Source organism: Ictalurus punctatus, chromosome 18 (genome assembly GCF_001660625.3).
Source record: "Ictalurus punctatus breed USDA103 chromosome 18, Coco_2.0, whole genome shotgun sequence".
Classification (NCBI taxonomy): Eukaryota; Metazoa; Chordata; class Actinopteri; order Siluriformes; family Ictaluridae; genus Ictalurus; species Ictalurus punctatus.
This window is the reverse complement of record NC_030433.2, coordinates 23707382-23731398: the sequence shown is the minus strand read 5'-3', so window position 1 is coordinate 23731398 and position 24017 is coordinate 23707382. Positions and strand designations below refer to the sequence as shown.

Genomic DNA, 24017 nt, shown 5'->3' with positions numbered 1-24017 from the left:
TGCGGGTAAGAACCCCCGAACTCCCGGGAGAACTCCCGGGTCGGGTACGGGTTCCGGTTCTGGTACGGGTGGGCGATATGACAAAAATATCATCATGATAGCTGACGTTTCTATGCTACACGATAACAAACTGCCAGCAAACCAGAAAAAAAAACGGCTAAGTTTGGTTATACTTTTATGAATGTTTAGAAAAATGAATTAGTTTTACTTGAAATATTAAAAAAAATATATATATTAAAACGAGTATAAAACAAGAAGGAAAACAATATATAAGCATATAAAAATTTTTTTAAAAAAAAACAAATCTGAGTGCATGGGTGAGAAGATTCAGTATGAAATGCTGAAAAAAACCAAAAATTTAAATAAATAAAAAATTTTAAAAAACTCGATTAAGGAACTCGATTTGCAAAAGCAATGAAGGGACCTGCTTGTATTTTTTCTTTAAAAAAAAAAACTTGCTAGGATTTGATTTGATTATATTAATACTTTATTATTATATTTATCATCTTTGTAGTGTAAGTGTTTTCCTGTGTTTAACTGAACATAAAAAAGCTGTGGTTTTGTGTGTCATGTTGATAGCTATGTAATTCTTCCAGTATTATTTTTAAAACTTCTTATTCTTTTTAAACAACCCCCCCCCCCCCCCAAAAAAAAAAAAAAAAAAAAAAACCAACAACACCATTTTAAAGATTATTCATTTGTAAAGAAAATGTATTGATGTAGGTATTGTATTGAAAATGTATTGAAAAGGTATTGAGATCAGCTGATACTCAGGGTTTCGGTCTCATTGTGGGACGGGAAAAGTTCTCCAGTTCTCCAGTTCTCTTAAATAACTCGGATCATTAGGTAAATGCGGACCAATCCTCAGTTGCGTCTCGGACGTCGTCCAGCTGATTAATATCACGAACGCAACAGTGAGACATTTTAATTCTGATGAGCTTGAAGCATAAACCGAACATCTCAGTCTATATCGGCGAACCGGTCTTACAAAATCTAACCGCACAAAAGAAGTGCATTCCGACGTCTGAAACCAGACACGGCGACAGCTGAAACACGCTTTCCACTGAAAAACCGAAACGAGAAGCTCTCGAGACCTCTCGGTTTTCCGCTTCTTCTGCAGCGGAGTCGCATCTGCCTTGATAACGTTCCTTATCTCTTTGCAGTACCGAACCTCTCCTGAACAGCGTTTTTCATTTTCAACCACGCTGGACTGGAAAGAACACTATGAAGAGTCAAGAGCTGTTGCTTGAGATGTCTGTGTGTGTGTGTGTGTGTGTGTGTGTGTGCAGAACGTGACGGCTAACCACAGAGTACACGATGTGATCGCGACAGAGGACGGGCCTCAGACGCTGGTGGGAAGGTTCATGTACGGCCCTCTGGACATGGTCACCCTGACGGGAGAGAAGGTTCTCGTCAAGCCAAAATTTGTCATTTACAACAATTACAGTGGCACACAGTCCTCTCCAGGAGAGGTGGATGAAGAACAACCGAATGAATGAATGACTCACTGCACAGAAATCCCATCAATATATAGCACGTGAAGATATATTGAATAAAGGGGAAAAAAAATCGAAGATTTCTCATTATGAGTTTATTATATAACTATAAGACCATTACGCCTAGTTCTAGACATAATTACAGTTAGGTTTCAAGTTTAAAATGGTCTTATTCTGTTGGCTTCTTTCTAGGAATAAATGTTTGAAATAAGAAAAAAAAATATATATATATATATATATATATCTGCAGTAACATAAGACATGAAAATCTGTAGAAATCGCCTTCACGTCTTTCATTTATTTTCATTTTTATAAACCAAGATGTTTTTCCCAGCGATTAATTTGCATTCAGCAGACCATGCGCCGCACAGTATGAGTGTGTTGTTCATATTTTGCGAGTCTGTAGTACCGTACAGTGTAAATGTAATTCTAAAGCTACATGGCCGGTCAAAAGTTTGTGGACACTCGACTGAAACGTTTCTCGTGATCTTTAAAAAAGCTCCTGATCTGAAGGCGTGCGATTAGACGTTTGAAACCGGCGTCGTGGACAAAAATATGATCGTGCCGACGTGTTCGTTTCGCTCGTTAGAAAACGAACATTTTATTTGCATAAAAATATTGTTTTTAAACGGACGACTCGGAGCGAAATATTCTGAAAAGCGGGAGATCGGAGTCCGGCGTCGGCGGGAACTCCTTTAATACGGTTTAAAAAGCATCTCGGGGAAATTCCTCAAGAAATCGCTCGAGGAAACGCCAAGAATACATTCCTGGGAATTCTAGTCTAAAAGGGCTTCGACTTTGAAGATGGTAAAATACAAATTTTTGATTTATTTTTGGATTTTATTTTTTTTATCACAACATTATTCCCATAGTTCCATTCGTGTTACTCCAGAGTTTTGATGAGTTTATTATTATACTAAAATGTGGAAAATAAAAAGAAAGAATGAGTGTGTCGACACTTTTAACCGGTAGTGTACGTAAAACAAGCGTAACTATACTATCATGACGCTGCAGCACATGCAAAAGTGACTAGGGTGCCATTACTTTCATTTGCTGAATTGACCAGTCGAGCCGTTAGAGCAACACTGGCTCTTCTTTTGCTCAGGTGGATGTGTTTTTGGCGACGCAGCCCGGATCAGGACGCTGGGTGCTGTTCGACACCGAGGTAACCACCAGCAGCGGTCGCATCACCTACACCATTCCCAAAAACAAGCGACTCTCGGTTGGCGTCTACCCCATCAAAATGGTGGTCAAGTGAGTGATCATCGTGGAAATCTTCCATTTAAAATGTTAGGGATGACGCTGACATTGACACTAGATGGTTTTTTTTTTTTAAAGAGGCGACCAGACGAGCGCAGAGGCATTCCTCACTGTGCTGCCGCGAGGAATGGAGTGTGTGGTGTTCAGCATCGACGGCTCCTTCGCTGCCAGCGTCTCACTCATGGGTAGTGACCCTAAAGTCCGCCCTGGAGCTGTAGATGTGGTTCGGTGAGTGTGTGTGTGTGTGTGCGTGGTTTCCTGGTTTTTCTAGCAGTGCCCGCTGCTACACTGCTTGCCAATGTAATGGTCTATTTATTTATTTATTTATTTATTTATTTAGCCTTTACGAATGTTCGTTCCTGCGGTTATCTACTCAGCCAGTTGTGTAGTGCACTAATATTGGCACCTTTGGTAAATATGTGCAAAGAAGGCTTTAAACGTGTAAATGCGTGTGTATGTACAATGTAAAGCAGCCTTGGGTCTGAGAAAGGCGCTATATAAAATAAACATATTATTATGTGTTATTATTATTATTATTATTATTATTATTATTATTATGGCTGTGAAAAGTTGTCTTTATTGTTTAACCTTTAGATCTCTGCTCTCATGGGTATGAAACAAAACACAGGTTTGTGAACAAAAAAAAAAAAATCTTTGTTTAATATAATTGTGCAACAATTATTGGCACCCTTCTAGTCAATACGTTGTGCGACCTCGCTTTGCCAAGATACCAGCTCTGAGTCTTCTCCTGAGGAGGTTGGAGAATACATAGCATGGGATCTGAGACCGTTCCTCCATACAGAACTTCTCCAGGTCCTTCAGAAACGTGCCGTCAAATCCTTACCTGTATCATGATGTTCATGGGTAACAAATGCCCAGGTTTTGCCCAGTCCAACGTTTTGCTGTCATGGAGGACAACTTGTAGCTGTTATCAGTGAAGTAACGCTTGACGCTAGTAGAGTTAATATTAGAAGCGTGGAATTTTTACGTTCGGATGCACATTGTGTTTATTACTCATTTCTATGAACGTTTCGTGTTTTTATATGGAATAGCTAGGCTATAGTACTGTACTGTGAGGCGTTCAGTTACAGTCCAGTGTGAGCATTTGATTGGTCCTCAGCCAGCATGTTGTCGGTGTTGTTCTTGCAGGCACTGGCAGGACCTCGGGTACCTGATCATCTACATCACCGGTCGGCCCGACATGCAGAAGCAGAGGGTGGTGTCGTGGCTCTCGCAGCACAACTTCCCCCAGGGCATGGTGTTTTTCTCCGAGGGGCTCGTCCACGACCCCCTGCGCCAGAAAACCATCTTCCTCAGGGGCCTCATCAAGGAGGTAGCACACAGGATTTAGTTCCAAAGTTGTTTTACACCTTCTGTTTAATCGGTTTTGAAAGGCGCTAGCTCACGCATTTGTCAAATCAAAGTGAAGCGTTTACGTCGTTCGTGCTATCAGTCGGTGCACGGAAATAGAAAACACACTCAGAGAACAGCGCTGTGTGCGCTCTTCCGCATTCATGACCTCACAGGCACCCACGATTGGCTAGTGCAGTGTAAAACTGACAGGGGAGAGAGACAGCAAGCCATGGAAATAAAGACACTGCGGACATGTTTTAGCGTTCTGTGAACTATTCCGCGTTAAACGCTGCCTCGTTCTACAGATCCAAGTGAGGCGTGTGTGAATTCTGGCAGGATGTTATCTCAGACGGACTATAGGGACTTCCACAGTATATCCTTTTAAACCGCGCTCGTTGTGTCTGCGTGTTGTAGTGTCACATTAAGATCGGCGCGGCGTACGGCTCTATGAAGGACATGTCCGTGTACAGCGCTCTGAGCTTGGAGGCCTCGCAGATCTACATCGTGGGAAGACCATCCAAGAAACACCAGCACCAGTGCCAGGTAGAGCTAATAAAACCAAACTCTGTTCAATCTGAGTCTCTCGTTTCAATCTCCCGGTCGTCTCTTTCGAGCTCTTTTTTGTCCCCCCTCTTTCTTATCCTCAGTTCCTGAGTGAGGGTTACGCTGCTCACCTCTCAGCTCTGGAGTTCGAGCACGGCTCGCGTCCCAAGAAGAACCGCATGATCCTGCGCCAGGGCTCGTTCGGAATCTCGTCCAAACCCGATTTCCTGTCTCCGTCGCCCGATTTCTTGACGTGTAAGCGCACGCCGCTGCTGCGCCGAGCCATGTCCATGCAGCAGGCGTCTCCGCCCTCTTCGTCGTCCTCCACGCCCAAACCAGAGCGCGCTCAGAGCCAGCCCGAGAGCCACAGGGACGGCCCCGAGATCCGCATCGAACTTGATGATGAGGATCCGGAAGCAGGAGGTTTTACAGCTGTGCTGTGAGGGAAATGTGATCGCTTGGTGGGATTGGGGGGGGGGGGGGGACGGGGACATGGGATATTGTGTTTGTGGTAAGATGAGCATTTATTTTTCATTTTAATTGAGGTTATGGGAAATGTTGCATCCTTTTATCAAACCTTTTAACATTCAGAGTTTTGTCCACAGAGAAACACTACATGTCGTTAGCTTCTCTGCCTGCCGGCCGGCCACACTCCCAAAACAACACCACTGGAAGCTTATCTGTTCGACAGAGACGTCCAGGGAAGCTCCTGTCAGTCGTTAAACCTTTCCTTCGCCGATGTTTTGCAGCAGTCTGCAGGCGAACAGTAATGTGTTGCTCAGTGTCGAGCAGCAGGCTACCATTTATTACTGCGGACAAGCTGAGAGGCTCATTTACTTAGAGAGCTCCCGTTCGGTTTGTGCTGACGCACTCGAGCTGCTCTGCGTCACTCTGTCGCTCCACTAGCGTCCGCATCCTGAATAAGCCAATCAGCACCATAAAGCCAGAAGGTCGTAAGAAAGCGCCTCTCGCTTTCTTTGTGAGCTCTGTTCCGACTGAGGGGAATGATTGGCGGTATTGTCTCTGTTCAATCTGCCCAGAGTCACTTGGTCTCCCGAGGCTCTGTTGACCACACGGTGGGATAATGGCACCTTTATATCGGGCAGATTGAGTTATTTTCTCACAGCAGCTATTACGGCACTCTGCTTATTCTCCATTCTACATCACAATCTAAAGTTTACATAAAAAAATTTATATATATATATATACCTTCGTATCAGTGAAAAAAATAATAGAAGGTTTGTTTAAAATACTTTATACAGGCAGGTGGTACTCTGGAAGGAAGTGAAGTCCACAAACATTTAAAAAATGACTATAGAATCCATATACAGCACATCCTGTATGTTCCCTATGGACTTGATGCCCCACCCCACAAAAAAGTTTTTTTTTTTTTGTCTTTAATTTTTTATATAAAAACGTTATTTTTTTTGTTGCATTGTTTATTGCAAATTCTTTCTACAGAATCTCTACTTGGTACAGTGCATGCGTCCCAGAGCTTAATGCGTGTCAGGGTTTGTTTAGAGAGAGAAAAAAAATTAAATTAATCGACTCAGTTGTTTTCATTTGACTCGCCTTTGTAGAGCCAAAGGTGTTTTTAGTAGACAAATGAAAAATGAGAAATAAAAAAAAAGAGGACGAGTATAGAGGCCAAGTGCCTTTTCTGTACATGGCTGTGTGTGGAATCACACGACCAGCTAGCCGAGTCTCTGAAGCGTGTCTGTGGTAGCGTCGCAATCCGGACGGAACGGTCCATCGTCGTTGTTGTTGTTGTTGTTTTTGTTTTTTTTCCAGAAATCCAGATGCAGACGTACATTTAAGTCGGAACTCTTAAACGGGGGTCCCATGGACGTCTCCGTGTTCGTCGTTCGTTAGCAACAAGCTAGCGAGGTCACTGTGCTGAGTGACGTATATGTACGTGCTCAGAAACGGCCGAGCGTACGGTCAGCGTCACGGATGCTTCTAGATTTGCGTGGTGATCACCGATACGCCGATACACCGGTTCATTTAAACGCTGTACATTTAAAGTGCTGCTTTGTGTACTGTTCCTGCTGCGAGCAGCCATGTCGATTTGAATCGTGACGCCGAGGAGACCGTCCCGGATTCCCGGGTAGGAATTCCAAGCCGAGGGGGCGTTTTCTTTCGTTTTTTTTTTTTCGCCAGTCGGAGGTCGGAAACGACGAGCGGCGACGTCCAGTCGAACGCGGTGTTCGATCGCTGACGAACGGCGACAGCGGCAGGGGACGCGATCGACGGAGAAACCTTCAGACTCGAAAGCGGGATCAGCGGGATAAATCCTCACTCAGTTTTTAGGTGCAAGTCTACAGTGTCGAATTGAAGTTAAGGAACTGAACTTCAGCGTGTCAACGTGACAAAGTGGTCAGTTCTGAGTTCTGTACAGACTAGTCTTTCGCCGTCATCGTGTACGTCGTAGGAACGGACAGTAACGCCAGTCATCGTTCTCTCATTCAGCACGTGCATGTTCTCATTCGTGACCTTGTCCTGAAACGCACAAAAACGACGACAGGACCGAATCGAAATCCCCGCCGTTTCGAGTAACACGGGGTCGCGATTCAGCCGAGGGAGATATCTCCGCCGGTCGGGGTGAAGGCGATGCACGTGATCGTTGAAACGAACGCAGCATCGTGACCGACGCGGCGAGGCCGAGAGCCCCTGAGGGCGATAACGGAGAGCGGGATGTTTTATCTGCGTCCGCAGATCAGATCGCGAGCTGTGCCTGAGGCTCATTACGTACGAGGCGTTCATGTTTTCTGCTGGCTGCAGTCGTGATCTTTTGTGAAGGTAACTGCGTGCTCGAGCGCCGGCCCCGGCTCTATTTATAGCAGCGCGGCAGTGACAGCCCTGTATTTGTTCCGATTATTCGCCGGCCTTGCCGTCCGTCCTCAGTGCTATTTCAGCCGAGTTTACAAAACCGTCCTTTGTTCCAGAAAATTCTGAATCGCCTCCGCGTGTCTCTCACACTCGAAAAACAACAGCATTGCACAGTGTGTGTTTACATATTAGATGTATATATTAGATGTACGTGCTGCCGTACACACAGCTGCAGCATGTAACACGTCCCGAGTCACGCGTGTATCTGTTACGTGCAGTCGGTACCAACTTGTAGTAAACTGTAGTTTTGCTAGCAGTGAGAGAACGCTGTGTGTGTGTGTGTGTGAGTGTGTGTGTGTCCTGTAACATATTGTATATAATTGTATAGAATTTAAACGAGCGTGTTGTTGGAATATGGTGTCTTTTTGTAAAAGAAAAAAAAAAAAAAAAAAGCAAGCTATTGAACATGAATGATGTAACAGTGTAATCTTTAATAAAGGTCATGTGGATTAGAACGTCTGGTCGTTTGTCTGTCTGCAAGTTGTTTTTTTAAGCAGACACACGGTGGGTGGGTTTGCGAATCTTTCCGGCCTTCCAGAGACGCCGCGAGCGAGCGGAACCGGACACCGCACGGTACGCGACGCCGCTGTTTTTACCCCTCGCTTCTTTCAAAAATGTCATCGTCATTGTTTACGATAAAAGCGCATAACCGTTACTGTTAGGAAACGGTGCCGTGCATAAGTATTCACCCCCGTTAAACTGTCACACAGGTTGTCGCGTCACAACCTGGAACTGAAACGGATTTAACCGAGGTCGTAAGTTTACGTACGTCTTGCGGAAGCTGCAAAACGTTCATCGTTTTTAAAAACTCATTTCCAAACATTTTTTTATTATTATTATTATTCAGTCCTGCCCTGAATCAGCTGTTTCACACAACAGACGTTTCCATATAATCCACATAGAGACACAGTAATAACTACTACTTCTTTATTATTCTTTAACACTTTGCAGATGTGAAGACGCGCGTAAACTTATGACTCCGGCTGTAAACATCTCGTGATATTGGAGTGAGGCCTTTCAGGACCAGGCGTAGTTATATCGAAATCACGTGACGCTTTAATTGTACACGTGTAGACGCCGTTCAGTTTATGATGTGCTTTCCGGTTGCATGAGAATTAATTTAAGGGGTTCACACCAACGGGGGTGGGGAACTATTTTGACAAATTTATCCTATTTTGTGACACAATCCTAACCGAGTGCATTTAAGAGGGGTGAATACTTACGCACAGTATCTATTAATAGATCGCAGGTTCTCAGAATGAACGTCGGGTCACGTTAAAATCATCAGTATGGTTAAAGAGCCGAGCGCGAGTCGGTAGCGTTCCCATCAGGACACACGTCTGATAGTTTTATGAGCAGCTGCAGTGAAGAATAAGTTTGTTTATGTCTGCGTTGCGTCGCGTGTTCATCGTTGCATGTAGACATTAGGGATAATACGAAGAAATTTAGATTATATCTCTCTTTTCCACATTGCTCGTACTTTCACTCGGTCACATTGTGGTATTGTCTGGTGTGGATTAGTTTAAAAAAAAATAAATAAAAAAAAGATTAAAACTGCTATCTTTATTTAAAATGTTTTATTTAAGTATACAAAAGAGAAACATTTCTGAAAGAATGCTTAGCGTTCTGAGAAAAAGCGCATAAAACCCATAGTTCACAGTCAACATCATGGTTTGTTTGTTTTTTTGCTTTTTTTTTTAAACAAAGGTAATTTTGCGTTTTCAGACGTTGCATCGTTTTCTCCCTCTGGACCACGCCGTTAAATGACAGGATGCAGCTAGTGTGTGCTAACAAAAGATGAGTTAGTCAGTCAGAGCCTCCTAACACCTCGGTACAAGGTGGAGTCTAAAAGATAGTGAATAATATAGAACTAGAAACTAGTTAGGCGTTAGTAAACATGAAACTGGTCTCGCTACGTTCACTGTAGTGTTAGTTTTAAACAGAAATGAAAGGAAGAACCGTAACATTGTTGTCTGGACCTTCAGACACGTAACGTTCCGATGGCTTTCCCGCGATACCGACAGCCGTGACCTTTGAATTGTAAGCAGCATGACAACAGTTGGATAGGTAAGTAAAAATTCTGCTTAATCTGACAGATTACACTGACAGGTACGTTGAAAGAAAAAACAATGACGGTGAGAAATCATGACTAATGGTGACGGACGTAGACGCGGTATAAAAATGGTTTTGTTTAAAAAAAAGAGAGCGTCATGTTTGTGTGGTTTTGCGGAGGTTTGAGAGCGCGCTGTCGGTCCAGCTGCCCACTCTGTGGCGGATTCGTCGCCTCTGCTGGCGGATGAAGGATCGGTTTAATTTCCCCGTCGTGCTGCTACCCGGATTGGAGCTGGAGCCGTAGCTCTGAGCCATCACTGTTCTGTAATGCTCCATGGCCTCGGTCCTGCACAGACATGTTGAACATGCGTGTTTCAGGATCTTGGAGGAGTGCGAGAAAGGCAACATTTAATAAAACAGAGTGTTTTTGTTATTTTTAAGCGCATGCAACTTAGTGCCAAAAAAGCAGTATTAGCATATATACACATGTATATAAAAAAATAAAATAATAATAATAATAATAATAATAATAATAAAGTGTGCAGCAGACGATACTTAAGCCTCAATTATTAGTTTGGGGCAAGACATCAGATGAAGCTACACTGTATGGCTAAAGGTTTGTGGACACCTGACCGTCACACCTATATGTGGTTCTTCCTCAAAATCGGAAGCGCACAGTTGTATAGAACGACTTTGTATGTTGAAGTATTACGATTTCCCTTCACTGGAACGCACGGGCCCGAACACTTCCAGTACGACGATGCCCCTGTGCACAAAGCGAGATCCAGGAAGACATGATTGATGTGAAAGACCTCGAGCAGAACTCCCAGACATCACCGCCTGACCTCACTAATGCTGTTGCAGCTGAATGATCACGGATCCCCGCGGCCACGCTCCACACTCTAGAGGGACGCCTTCCCAGAAGAGTGGAGCTGATTATTACGGCGGTGGGGAACAAATCTGGAACGGCTTGTTCAACACGCACGTATGGGCGGGATGATCAGGTGTCCACATATTTTTGGCCAGACAGTGTATGTACAGCCTACATGCATGTTGAAGTCATTGTATTTTTTTTTTTATTTTTTTTTTTTTATTTAAGATCAGTCTGTAAAATGATTTTACCTTAGGCTTTACTCCGTTATAATGGAGTACTTGAATTTGCTGCTGCCGAAATGAAAGACAGGTTAGCCTACAGTTTCACGAACAAGTTCAAGGCCTTTCACTGAAAATGCACGAACAGAAAACAATGAAACAAATTCGAATGACTGAGGGCAGCCTGAGGGGGCAGAGGAACCAGACTGCAGTAGGTCAATCTAATCTCTTGCACCACAAGTAAAAGGTCATGGCCTAGCTGCCACACACAGACTCCTGCTTTCCCGTCAAGGTTTTCTGAGATGCCTCGGGGTTGTGTACTTGGATGTGTCGATCTGCGGTCGGAAAAGTTTGAAAATGTCAAGTGTGTACAGGCAACCGTTAAAAATGGGGAGAATACACAAACGTGCTGAGTTTTTGACTTTACGTGGGGTTTTTTTTTCTATTAACTATGTAATTATTTAGAAATCTTGTGCTGGGCCCAGAGTCACAAGATTGAACCCTGACAGTGCTGCAGCTACTCAGGAGTCAGGAGTAGAGGTCATCCGACAGCGGAACCAAAAAGTCGTAAACCTTGAAATAACAAATAAAAATACAGACATCCTAAAAGACTCTCAAAAACACTTCAAATAGCACAACAAAATTTCCATCAGTGATGGTTTCTATTTCGCCTCTAGAGGCCGCTCTCGTACTGTATAACGACAGCGGACCCGTCTCGGCCGCTGAGAAGGACGCAACCGGGGAAAACTATCGGTGTGGAATTTTCCTGATAACCGATTAATCTGCAAAATAGATCTTTCGGTCGACCTCTAGTCAAGAGGGCAAAACTGTCCGTGCTCTCTGAGTGGGAGGGATGGTGTTACTCTCTCCCCTGTCAATCACATAGACACTAGCCAATCGTGGGCATGTATGCGGAAGAGCACAGATCGTGCTTTCCTCCGAGTGTGTCGCACTACCCTGTGATGTAGCATGAGCAGCAGCTCATAAACTTCACGGAGCTAGCTAATGGAAGGCAGTTGGCAAATGACCAAACTGTTAAACAACGGGTTAAAAAAAAATCGTTTTTAACCCTTTGAAGAAACAATTTTAAAATCTGTTGAAACGCTCTAAACGAGCATGGGATATGCACCACAAAGATTTCTATTAGAACAGATCTTATTTCCTGGAGCAGTGTAGATATTTGGTGTCAAAACTTTTAAAAATAAATTTTTTTTTTTTAAAAAGCCACAAGCCATGCATTCATGTGAAGTCGGTGTGGAAATGTGAGGAACCACAGATGCTCCGTGTAGCCGCGGCTCGCGCAGCCATGACTGTAACGGTTTCGCACGACTTCCCTGAACGGAAAAGCACTTGGAGTTTGAAAATCTTGGCGGGACAAGAGCTATGTGAGGAATTCAGGGGGGTGGGGTACACAGCACTCCCAGATAATAGGACAATATTAGACACTGTGCAGACCGATACACTACAGTGCTTTCCAAATATCTGTCTCTCTCTCTCTCTCTCTCTCTCACACACACACACACACACACACACACACACACACACACACACTAATGCTGTACCATCAGTGTATTAACAGGCCACTATAATATGCAAACTTATCCCAATCAGCAAAATATGAAAGCAGTTTATTAAATCCTTCAGTGTAGAACAGCTTATCAGTTCAGTGTGTGTGTGTGTGTGTGTGAGAGAGAGACCCTCTAACGCACCCCAAAGCAGCCACAAATCATTCCCTCATGCTAGACCTCTGGCAGGAAGAGCGTTTTGTAGGAGAAGTGAGACCAGACAGCCGTTAGGGGAAAAAGACCCACCCAAATACTGAACAGGAAATGGACTGGACACTAAGTCTACATGAATGCGTAGACTTTTTTTTTTCTCCTCTCTCCAAATCAACAGACAGAGACTCTCTGTGAGCACTACGTTAAGAGTACGACAGTTTCTGTATTCGAAAAGCACACGCTCCGAACACCTGACTACTCGGAAGGAGTTCCCCAATGATTCTCAGAAGAAATTCTCTTTGCGTCTCAGTTGAAATTCGGCAGAAGTGCGACCCGTCACAATCCTAGACGTCTCTCGGACCACCGTAAATCAGCATAACGTCGGCGGATAAGATCGCTTTAAATCACAAGATGGAGGCGCCAATAATTATGCAAATGATCAACAGGAACAAGTGATGGATGTGTTTCTCATCCAAAACCTCATAATATTCGTACAGCTGCTTTAAACGGCACCGTTAAGCCACGTAAATCCTACATTTTCAATATCATATCATAATACAGTGAAGCGCGGTGGTGGTAGCATCGGGTTACTCGTCACCGTTGGCCTCTTCATCGCTTCTCTGATTAATCCTCTCTTTTCCCAGTCACGACTTTTGGTGGACGGCCTCCTCTCAGGCATCGTGCCGTATTGCTGCATATTGTTACGTAACTCACAGTGTATTAAATGAAGCACACTTTCTACTCACCGCTCATCTCTCCCAATGACTTCATCAAAGGCCTGAGAGAGTCTCTTTAATTTCCTGAGGCCTTTTGATACACTGTCCAGCTCTTGATCGAATTGCCTAAGGCGGGAGTAAAAATGAGACACTTGCAGGTGAAACGTTCAACTCCGCTCCCCAATTTGCAAAGCGGTTCATAACTAAACACGACATAACTAAAGTGACACCCTGATCTCGAATGCTACTCACCTGCGACGGTTCCGCGTGTTGGGAGATGCAAAAGGGCTCCTCAACGCTGCCATGCGTACGAGCTGCCTCCTGGTTCCTCCCGTCTTCACCGCCCTCACGGCCGACTCGCTGGGCTCCGGGGTGCCTGCAGCTCGCGGGGTACGCTTTGCGGCTGATCTTGGTGTGCGCCTGGGGGTTGTGGCTTGCCGTTTAGGGGTACGTGCAGACGCAGGATCGCACTCGTTCTCTTCTCCTTCTATGATTTGAACAGGCGTCCTCACCAGGCACTCCTCACGTGACAGTGTGCTCTTTTGAAACTTCTGAAGGAAAGGAATAAAGGACTTGAGCAGTTTCTTATGGAATAATAGAAGTCAACCAGAAATTAATTTCGTGATGGACCGTTCTCAGCAGTGCCGCGACAATGATGTTGTGTCTTAGTGGTGGAGCAGGTGGGGTTGGTCAACCAAAAATATCACCCTGAGAATACCACCGTCATTGAAGCATGGTGGTGGTGGTGGAATGAAGCATGGTGATGGTGATATGAAGCATGGTGATGGTGGAATGATGGTGGAATGAAGCATGGTGGTGGTGGTGGAATGACGCGTGGTGGTGGTGGTGGTGGAGGAATGAAGCATGGTGGTGATGGTGGAATGACGCGTGGTGGTGGTGGTGGTGGAGGAATGAAGCATGGTGGTGATGGTGGAATGACGCGTGGTGGTGGTGGTGGTGGAGGAATGAAGCATGGTGGTGATGGTGGAATGAAGAATGGTGGTGGTGGTGGAATGACGCGTGGTGGTGGAGGAATGAAGCATGGTGGTGATGGTGGAATGAAGCATGGTGGTGATGGTGGAATGAAACATGGTGGTGATGGTGGAATGAAACATGGTGGTGATGGTGGAATGAAGCATGGTGGTGGTGGTGGAATGAAGCATGGTGGTGGTGGTGGAATGAAGAATGGTGGCGGTGGTGGAATGAAGCATGGTGGTGATGGTGGAATGACGCGTGGTGGTGGTGGTGGTGGAGGAATGAAGCATGGTGGTGATGGTGGAATGAAGAATGGTGGTGGTGGTGGAATGAAGCATGGTGGTGATGGTGGAATGAAACATGGTGGTGATGGTGGAATGGTGGTGATGGTGGAATGAAGCATGGTGGTGGTGGTGGAATGAAGCATGGTGGTGATGGTGGAATGAAACATGGTGGTGATGGTGGAATGGTGGTGATGGTGGAATGAAGCATGGTGGTGGTGGTGGAATGAAGCATGGTGGTGGTGGTGGAATGAAGCATGGTGGTGGTGGTGGAATGAAGCATGGTGGTGGTGGTGGAATGAAGCATGGTGGTGGTGATGGAATGAAGCATGGTGGTGGTGGCATCGTTCTGAGTCACCATTGGCCTCTTAGTTGCTTCTCTGCCTAATGTCCCCTTTATCCAGTCACTGACTCTTTGTGGATGTCTTCCTTTAGGCAGAGTCATGGTTTGACTAAATGGCCACTTGTTGTACACTGCATATCATGATACGATATTTTTACTCATATCAGCTACTCCTACTGAAACAGAACTCGCAGTGAGCTACGACACATATCTGAAAAGGCGCTGACCTGATAAGCGTTGCCAATGGTGTTCTTGGCAGTGCGTTTGATCTGGGTAACGGTGCTCGTCTTCTTGCCGTTCTGAAACACCTCGCCGTTGGTATTCGCCGGGATGTTGTTGGCGGGCTGCACGGGCTTCAGAGGAAGTCTCTTCCTCAGAGACATGCGCAGGGAGTTGAGCGAGCTGGAAGAGCGTAGCTTCCGAAACTGCTGCGCTGCCTCAGGGGAGCTCTCGGGGTCTGACTCGGGGAGAGCGCTGTGGGAACGCCACATCCCAGACACCGTGGAGCTAAGGCCATTCACACTGTTCACGATAGCTGACGACATGATGGGAACTGGTGTGGCGAGAAGTGTTGGAAAATTAAAGAGCGTTGCAAAGGTGATCAAACAATTTAATATAGCGTCCCATATCTAAACAGGCTAACACGGTGTCACCATGGTCTCGTGCCTAAACATTAGACATTGTCTGTACACATATTCAACTCAGATAAACAGCACCCAAGATATTTGTGTGCACCATTTACAAAGCTAATTACAGTAAAATAAAGTCCTCCATTATCAAAGTTACTGTTTGTATGATTATTATTATTATTATTATTATTATTATTATTAATCTATTTGACAGGGCACTTGAATTGGAATCTCAATGACTTCAAAATAAACCAGCCGATAAATAATTTACTACTACTACTACTACTACTAATAATAATAATTTAGGTCTACTTGGACCTAATGTGTTCTGTCATTGGGTTAAAATAAATAAAAAGAAATCAAGGGCTCCAATAAATAGCCAAAACACACTACGGGACCAAAACTTTGTGGACACCCGACCTTCACGCCCATCTGTGGTTCTTCCCCAAACTGTTGCTACAAACTTGGAAGCACACAACTGAAGTAAACTTTTGGCCATATAGTGTATAAATGGTACACATTTGTATAAAGAGTATGACATTTAAATTCTTGGATTATAATCAGAAAATAAATCCGTACTGGAGGGCTCTGAGAAATCTGGTTTACAGTGTCTCCAGAAAGTTTGAGAACTCCTGAGTAGGGGATTTGACAGACGTGATGATGAATCGTTTGATTGTGAATCCAGGAATGTTGTGGTGTTAAGACGCAGACATTTAAACCACTACCTTTAATTATGAATCCGTTGCATGTTTTTGTTTGGTATAATTACTCAACCAGACTGCTTTAGAGTTTTCTTCAGTAACCTGGTGGAGTTGGTTTTATATAAAAATCACAGTATATAAAAACTAACACGAAATGATTTCATTCATGGAGAACTGGGACTGAACTGTGTAATAAAACGTCATACGGGAACCAGTTTATTTATTCTTCCTATAGTATTGGTTTGGTAAGAGTATCAGTGATGAGTTTCAGGCATGATCTCAGTGTCTCCATTCTGAAGGTCTCTAGTGTATGTCATGACGTACTGGAACCAAATTGTTTTGTGTTAGAGGAGGGTGTCGTTTTGAGCGTTCCTAATCGCCTCGCCTTTCGCCCTCTCTCGGTTCTTCTTCTCTTATGATCTGGTAGACTATTTTAGATGTCTTTACTACTTATATCACTCGAACCTACATAATAGATGTTTTGACTCGATCTGTGACCTCCTCCGCTAGTTCCTTGACATTTTGGAGTGGCTCTGATTCAGTGGAACAACAGAAATAGGCATAAAACATGAACACGAGACATGAAAATGTGCTGAAACATTTCTTGACTGTGAAGTTAGATGAATTTACAAGCACGACGGTAAACAACAAGGAGAAACCAAACATGCCAAGGCCTGGGCTCACAGACAATTCATAATGTCTGTTATAATGGAGCTTTTAATTCCTGGACTTTCCATCGAAAGAATAGGAACAATGTTTGGAATAAACCCTTTAAATTTAAGTGATTAGTCAAACAAGTTAATAATTTAAACAGCTCACTAATGAATATAATAATTATGACAGTGAAGGGCTGTGATTTCTACCAACAGAAATCATATATAAATGGGGAAACTTTAGGAACACTGATTTAGAAGAGAAAGTAAAAAATATATATAAATCTGAGCTCCTATGTGCTGGAGTTTCTGCGCATGCGCACTTCTGCACGCTCAGAAACTCCTTCTTTCTATTCATTAATTTATTTATTTTTGTTTGTTTGTTTGCTTGTTTTATGCAGAAAGCATTTTCCTATCGCGATACAGCCAAATATCAAACATGCTGCATAAAGTTAAGTATTTTCTCGGAGTAATAAATTTTATAAAATGCTTGCGCTATTGTTTTAAAAGCTAGCACGGCTAGCTAACGTTAACGGTAACATCTACACGGCTAACAGCTGCTGTGCTAAACCACTTATTTATCACCAAACGTTCAGACTTTTTTTTTTTTTTTACAGAGAACCCCAGAAAAACATCAGCTCAAATCCCGGTTCTTACCGTGTCGGGTTTTCAGTCCTCGCTGTAGTAAAGCTCCTCTTCTCTTGCTGAGATTTTGAATTTGGCGGACCTTCTTTCCGAATCTGCGTAAACCCCGCCCCGTGTAGTGCGAGACCACGCCCACTAACCCTCCCTCGTTTTGATAGGTCGATTTCAAGAGTCTTGTTGAGTTCTTTTTCTTTCTTTCTTTCTTTCTTTCTTTCTTTCTGTGGCAACATTCCTATAATACACTGATAACTTTATTTTATCATAATGAACTTTTTTCTTAATGAACATTTTTGCAACAACTTTCTTTTTCTTTCCTTTGTTTATTTTTCAACACTTATAATAAACTGATAACTCTCTTTCTTTCTGTATTTCTTTCCTTCCTTCTTTCTTTCTTGCTATATATATATATATATATATGTTATGTGGCAACATTTGCTATAATAAACGAACAACTTTATTTTGTTCTTTTATGTACAAATTATATAAATATATATAACTTTTCTTTCTTTCTTTCTTTCTTTCTTTCTTCATGTTTTGTTTGTTATTGCACATTTTGCTTCTTCTCTTTTCTTTTTTCTTTTCTTAGTTTATTTTGAAACACCTGCAATAATAAATGGATAACTTTATGGGTTTACTGTATCTCGTGGATAGAATTAGGTTTTAATCGGGTGTACATTGTTCAGTTAGCAAAAATGTTACCAACGAAAAATAATAGAATACGAAGAGAATAAAACTACTAAGAGAGCCAACTGCAGAGTGTCAAGCTCCAGTACATGAAGAAGGAACATTTACAGAAGACCGTGTTGTTGTGGAATTGTTGAGGAAGACTTTCAGAGTCTTTTCAAGCCTCTTAAGCAGTCACTAAATAACTGAAATGTGCTGGAGAAACATTTGCTCTTCTAAAAATAAGCACCCAACCCTCACCACGCCGTGTTTTACGTTTGAACTGATGTACATTCGAATCTGTTTTCTGTGCATGTTTACGAGAGCAAGGAAGATCATTGACCTTGTCCTTGAAAATTTATAATAGTTAGCAATATACTTTAATGGGTTTATATTGCCATGCCATTGACAAAGAAAGTCAATGCTCTAGAGTTTCTTGTGTAATATCGTTAGCATTTAAACGAGCACACCGCCTCACTGGCAGGGGGGAGGCTTTGGGTAAGATGTTTTGACTTTACATGATTACTTCTCTTGCATTTTTCTATAACAGATAAAACAGACGCCGACAGCGATGGGTATTTTAAGGAAAGATTTTAATTAAGCAGAACACTGAAGTGTTTGGTTCATATACGGCATGTCCTCTTTGTTGGTCTCAGTACAGTGCATTTGGCTGGAATGGGTTGCACACGATGGCCCACTTGATGGAGCGTCAGTCTTTTTTAAAGCACTGAAAGAGAAAAAAATAAATAACCTGGTGAATAACAGCGAATAACAAAAGAAAAGATAGCTTCCTGAGTGCATCTGAATGAATCATCTCCTACTCCAACTTCTCACAGAGCCCATGACATCCATTTTACTTCACATTATTATACCTTCCTAATCTTCTCCCATCGGGAAATGACAGCCAGCAGGATTGTAAAGAGTACGACCACCACACCAGTGATCGCAGGCCCAAGAGGGAACTTCATCACTCGGTCTGTGTTTTAGGAACAAAAATGTTGACGTTATAATGTGGATGTAAACCGTGATGAGTAAAAAAAAAAAAACTCAAAAAAACTCGATCGGTTGTAACATTTTTGGAAAATTGGTTAGGTTTATACACCGAGCAGTTTTTAAAGGTGCCGTCTGTAACGCTTTAAAGAGTTTTGAGACCTGTAAGAATATCATCCCAAGGGTGCCTTAGAAAGAGTAAGAACGAGTCTACTTTGCGGATCGCTAACCCATAGATTTCGCTCCACTATGTATTAAAGTTTTCTGTTTCGGCCCAGAAATTAGCTCGGAGCTCCCGTATACAAAACATATCAAATATCAAATATTAGAGACTGTGATATAGCAGCCTAACTTTGAACAACATTCCATGAGTAGCGTTGGATCCATTCAAGTCTTCAAGAAAGCTAAGACAACTAACAACTCGCCTTGATATAATCATAAAGAAAAGTACAACCAAACTGGATTGTACCAACTATCCAATCAAGAACAAACGCCATATTTTTTGTAGAATAGTTTGTACTATAACTAACATTTTGACATGAAGCAATTCTTATTGGGGGGCAGCAGTAGCTTGGCGGTTAAGGCTCTGGGTTACTGATCAGAAGGTTGGGGGTTCGAGGCCCAGTACTGCTGAGCTGCCACTTTTGGGCCCTTGAGCAAGGCCCTTAACCCTCTCTGCTCTAGGGGGCGCTGTATCACATCTGACCCTGCACTCTGACCCCAACTTCCTAACATGCTGGGGTATGCGAAGAAAAGAATTTCACTCCGCTGTGACAAATAATACAGTTTTGAATTTCGTCATGCTGGTTTTAAATAGATACAAACCTATGACGGTGACACTGAAGCTCTTTCTCGTGACTCCATAGACGCTCGAGTTGGTCTCGCAGTCGTACACACCCTGGTGCGCGTCTCGTTTAACGTTTGAAATGGAAAGCGTAGCCGTAAAACCGTTGTTGCTTGTCTTGTAGCTGCTAGAAGAAAGGTCCAGAAGCTTATCGTCCTTCATCCAAGCTACAGTTACCGGAGGAGACGCGCGAACATCACAGGACAGAACGGCGTCACTTTTCTCCTCAACCTGCAGTTCCTCGTCGTCACCTACGGTTGGGGGATCTGCACGAGATGATAGCGAAGTAGATGTAAAGTACTAAATATCATCCTGAATAGCTTTTCTCGTTTACACCGCGGTGTTGTTGAATCCTTAAATCTGATCGTTCAGAGGTTGTTGATTCATTTCCTATAACAGCGTGACTTTGACAGTAGTTCTGGCTACAATTCAAAGCACAGGTGTATAATTAATGCCCCGGTTCTAGTACATTATCCTTCTCTAGCAGCAGCTCATTCACAGGGACTTGGAAGGTGGAATAAATAAACAATATGCTGTAATTTAACGAAGAGAAAAAGGTATAATCATTGACATAAACGGCGATGTGGACTTTTCTGTCCCCGGGAAAGTCTTCAGTACAGAGAACTTTGCACTTTGCGGTTTCTCAGTGACACGAGAAACGAGAAAGTGACACGTTTATAGCTGCTATAATGTATAAAAGTGATAACAATTTGTCTTACGGACGTTCGGTATCATTCGATGTAACCATTAAACGGCTAGAAAGCGCGACGTGTCATTCATTAGAACTTGGCATGAAAATGTTATCATTGTGACAAATCATTGTGGTGTGAAGTGTAAATAAATAAAACACTTCAGGATGTGGTGTTATAGGAAAATAATCAACTTCACACCACATCCGCACGGATTATTTTCCGATAACGGTTATATAAATGTTCTAGTCCTTACTTCACACGCACACAGACAAAGAGCCATGAAGGCTATGAAACTCTCAGGTCTCACTTTGGTACTCACAGTGAACATGTAGTTGGACTGAAGCTTTCACTTTAGCATTAGACTTCAGCTGGCAGGTGAAGATGACTTCGTTATCATTTCTGGTTACGGGCTGCACACACACGTGGCTCGTGTTTAAGCGGTTTCCATCGTTCAGGCTCACCGCTTGGCCGTTTCGTAACCACTGCAGTTCTTCTGCCGCAGCAGAGTTCTCGACCGCGCACGTCAGAGACACCGTTTGCTCGGGATTGGTCTGAACAAATCCTCCATCGCTTGGTGGATTAGACTGAATGGTGACTGATGGGTTTTAATAAAAGACAAATTAGATAAGGGTTAGAAAGCATCGAGCGAGACGGCATCACAGCGTTTCTTGCGTTTCTTGCTGTAAGTGGTGTTTTAGGATCTCCAGACCAGGAGATGACCACAACAACCAAAAATAAATAAATAAATAAAACCCACCGCACTTTACTATTATTTGTGAATGGGTTTAATACAGTTTAATAATAGCCTGTGTATCAGGCAGTTTCAGGTGATGTCAGGAGAATGGCAACTAATAGGAAGTGCAATTAACATAACTAAATTAGGATAAAGATCACGAAGAAGCAGCGATCGTAAACGCAAAAAAAAATAAATAAATAAAAGAAAGACGAAGAGGAGAAAAACGTCATTCTAATTAATTGGATTTAGTCAATTAGTTAAGTATCTTGCTTCCACTTGTTGATGTAATTAAAATAGGAAAACAGTTAGTGGCTAACTAGCAGGAATAAGATGTCTTACGTTAAGCTGGTAGCTTGTTACTACTGAGTAGCTTGTTAGTAATCAGCCGATAGGAACAACCAGTCAGACAGTCATTAACCAGCTATCGTTTGTGAACAGATTATTAGAGTTTAATAATATGTATCAGGCAGTCTCGGGTGGTGTGGAAATAACGGTGCTTAAGAAAAACTGCAATTTACATTACTAAATGACTCAAAAGATCACAAAGGGTCGGCGACCATGAAGTGTTTACCGTCTACACGCAAAAAAGGAAAGGGGAAGAAAGCAGAAGAGGAGAAAAACGGAGCCAGAACGTAATTAATGTTAATTGGATTTAGTCAATTAGTTACGTTTCTTGCTTCCACTTCTTGATGTCATTGAAATAGGAAAAAGTTAGTGGCTAATTAGCTAACTAGCAAAGTTCTAGAGTAAGAAATGCTAGGCTAGGATGTTAAGTCGCTAGCTTGTTACAAAACATAGCTCCTTGCGCGGTCGTTTTCTGAAGGAACTGTACAGTGTTTTGTTTTGTTGTTTTGTTTTGTTTTGTTTCCATCGCCATACGATGTGCTAAAAGTGACAATAAAACTGACTTTGACTTTGTTACTACTGAATAGCTTGGTACTACTCAACCGATAGAAACATTAATCACTCCGACGATTATTAACCGGTGACACGATGCTTTTTCCTGATTTTCAAACCTTGCTGAATAGAACGTTAAATGAACCTTAACTCACTGTTCAGAAGTCCTGTATGTTATTTCATTTGTGTGATGAATAGGTTTTTACCGTTGGTACTGTAGACACCGCAGAGACAGACGAGCACAAGAAGGATGAACTGGATCCCAAAGGAATCTCTCATTTTTACAGGTATCTTCCGTCCTGGATAATAAAGATAACAACGAGACAACATTGACACCATTTTCTCATGTTTAAGTCATGATTTAAGGCTATAAAGAAAGACTTTAACGGGGGGGGGGTTTAAAACCAACGTTTGATGATTCTCTCAAACAACACCCCTTTTAAATAAACCCACAACGTCGACGCCTTCCATCGTTTTTAAAGCAGCCTTGAGGAATTGAGATGAATAACGAATAATGAATTTCAGCAACTTGATGACAATACGATTCGAATTTCAGCAACGGGTTTAAGCAGAAAAGCTACAAACTTTTTCTCCACACTACTCACCAAGGCCAACTTCCATTTTCTCAACGACGACAAAAAGAAGAAATGTTGTCTGGGAATCCAAAGGTTGCACTGCAAAGGGTTTCAATCTCAGCAGAGGTTTATATTGAGCCAGTCATCTATTTTATAGCAGTTTTGCAGAATTACCACCCCTTACCTGACATGTCACAGGCCTTTTATAATGCTGCGCAAACACAGCGACTGATCAGTGCCACTTGAAATCCTTCACGTGGGAGGAAGCGGTAGAGAACGAGTACAGTGTAGCGTTAAGATGAATGACGTTCTGAGACAAGTTTCGGCAGTTTCCAACCTTTTAGGTTTAGGTTTAACTTTGGCTTGGGTTTAGGTGAACTTTGAGAACTGATTTGGATACATGAGCCAGGCTGGAAGTGCATTAGTCATTAAATGCTGAGAGGAAGAATGGCTTTCTGACACTTTAACTAAAGGTCATTGTTGGGAATCATTTACTCATAATACTGGTTTAGAAAATACGCCAACGAGCCATTTGGTGCTGAAAGAGTCGACTACTATCGGTGAGCCAAATGATCTGACTCTGACTGAAGAGATGGAATTCTCAACGCTAACACACACACACACACACACACACACACACACAATATACAAATTGCTGGTTTAGGGTTACGGTTAGGTTCTTAACCCTAACTATAACCCTAGGCAGCAGGAACCAATAGAGAAACCCTGGGGCCACATATAACACTTAAGTCATAAATGGGGACATTTTTGGGTTGTAAATATTTCACATTTAGAAATGCTATGTGTGTAATTTCCTTTCCTGTTTATAAAAAATTTTTAAAAATTAAAAAATGTGCTGTAATTTGTACTTATTGGTACGCTGGTCATCTCAGCACTTTGTAGTATGTAGAGCCCTCTGCTGCCTGTTAGGTGAATTGCAATTCCAATGAAACGTGATAAACCTTTCCTTCACACCTTCAGCTGAAGTTGCCTTTAAAGGTTTGATAATGCAGGTCATTTCTTCCTGAAAATGGTCATGCAAGCCTGAAACGGAAATCAGACAGAATCCGAGAAAATTAAAAAGGCCACCTCTGACACATGATGGAAAAAAACACACAAAAAAAACAGAGGCACCTGGAGGGCATTCATTCCCTTTTTTTTCTTCCTACTATAGAGGCACCCTAGAGCAGGGGTTCCCGAACTTTTCCAGGGCAAGGCCCCCCAAATAGCATTAACATTTGGCCGAGGCCCCCCTTTTTGCAAGATAGAAAAAC

The 24017-nt window shown here is 42.8% G+C and overlaps 3 protein-coding genes across 7 annotated transcripts in view; 1 reads left to right on the top strand and 2 right to left on the bottom strand.

The window, feature by feature from the left end:
• plrdgb (PITP-less RdgB-like protein) overlaps positions 1-9035 on the top strand; it is a 62407-nt gene extending 53372 nt beyond the window's left edge. For 3 of the 4 annotated variants that reach the window (XM_017493260.3, XM_053687811.1, XM_053687812.1), the window contains 7 exons: positions 1-5; positions 1290-1406; positions 2602-2750; positions 2835-2984; positions 3906-4089; positions 4524-4652; positions 4757-9034. The exon at positions 1-5 is cut by the window's left edge and continues 112 nt beyond it. In XM_017493260.3, the coding sequence (XP_017348749.2) occupies positions 1-5; positions 1290-1406; positions 2602-2750; positions 2835-2984; positions 3906-4089; positions 4524-4652; positions 4757-5095 (1073 nt within the window). In that variant the 3' untranslated portion in view covers positions 5096-9034. Of the gene's footprint in view, positions 6-1289; positions 1407-2601; positions 2751-2834; positions 2985-3905; positions 4090-4523; positions 4653-4756 lie in introns of all 4 variants that reach the window. The other variant, XM_017493259.3, reaches the window with a different exon arrangement.
• A 68-nt stretch (positions 9036-9103) lies between these two features.
• On the bottom strand, positions 9104-17479 carry LOC108279209 (uncharacterized). Its single transcript, XM_017493261.1, has 5 exons — positions 17359-17479; positions 14946-15271; positions 13372-13670; positions 13150-13245; positions 9104-9939 (listed from the first exon to the last, which is right to left on the bottom strand). Exons 2-5 carry the CDS (start codon positions 15261-15263, stop codon positions 9750-9752), a joined length of 903 nt encoding a protein of 300 aa, XP_017348750.1. The 5' UTR covers positions 15264-15271; positions 17359-17479; the 3' UTR covers positions 9104-9749.
• A 1105-nt stretch (positions 17480-18584) lies between these two features.
• Positions 18585-23124, bottom strand: tmigd1 (transmembrane and immunoglobulin domain containing 1). Of its 2 annotated transcripts, XM_047161592.2 has the most exons (7): positions 22928-23124; positions 22774-22842; positions 22375-22467; positions 20855-21130; positions 19825-20109; positions 18882-18985; positions 18586-18736 (listed from the first exon to the last, which is right to left on the bottom strand). In XM_047161592.2, the coding sequence occupies exons 1-7, from the start codon at positions 22932-22934 to the stop codon at positions 18719-18721; spliced, it is 852 nt and encodes a 283-aa protein (XP_047017548.1). In that variant the 5' UTR covers positions 22935-23124; the 3' UTR covers positions 18586-18718. The 2 variants fall into 2 exon arrangements, with proteins under 2 accessions (NP_001316256.1, XP_047017548.1); NM_001329327.1 differs by lacking the exon at positions 22928-23124 and having other exon boundaries at positions 18585-18736; positions 22774-22791.
• Positions 23125-24017: the final 893 nt, after the last annotated feature.

Coding starts and splice junctions, on each gene's coding strand:
- LOC108279209 (XM_017493261.1), bottom strand. CDS start 15,263: ATGTCGTCAGCTATCGTGAACAGTGTGAATGGCCTTAGCTCCACGGTG. Junction 13,671..14,945: donor CCATTGGCAACGCTTATCAG/GTCAGCGCCTTT, acceptor CCTTTCCTTCAG/AAGTTTCAAAAGAGCACACT. Junction 13,246..13,371: donor AACACGCGGAACCGTCGCAG/GTGAGTAGCATT, acceptor CTCCCGCCTTAG/GCAATTCGATCAAGAGCTGG.
- tmigd1 (XM_047161592.2), bottom strand. Junction 21,131..22,374: donor CGGTGTCTACAGTACCAACG/GTAAAAACCTAT, acceptor AAAACCCATCAG/TCACCATTCAGTCTAATCCA. Junction 20,110..20,854: donor AGTCCAACTACATGTTCACT/GTGAGTACCAAA, acceptor CATCTCGTGCAG/ATCCCCCAACCGTAGGTGAC.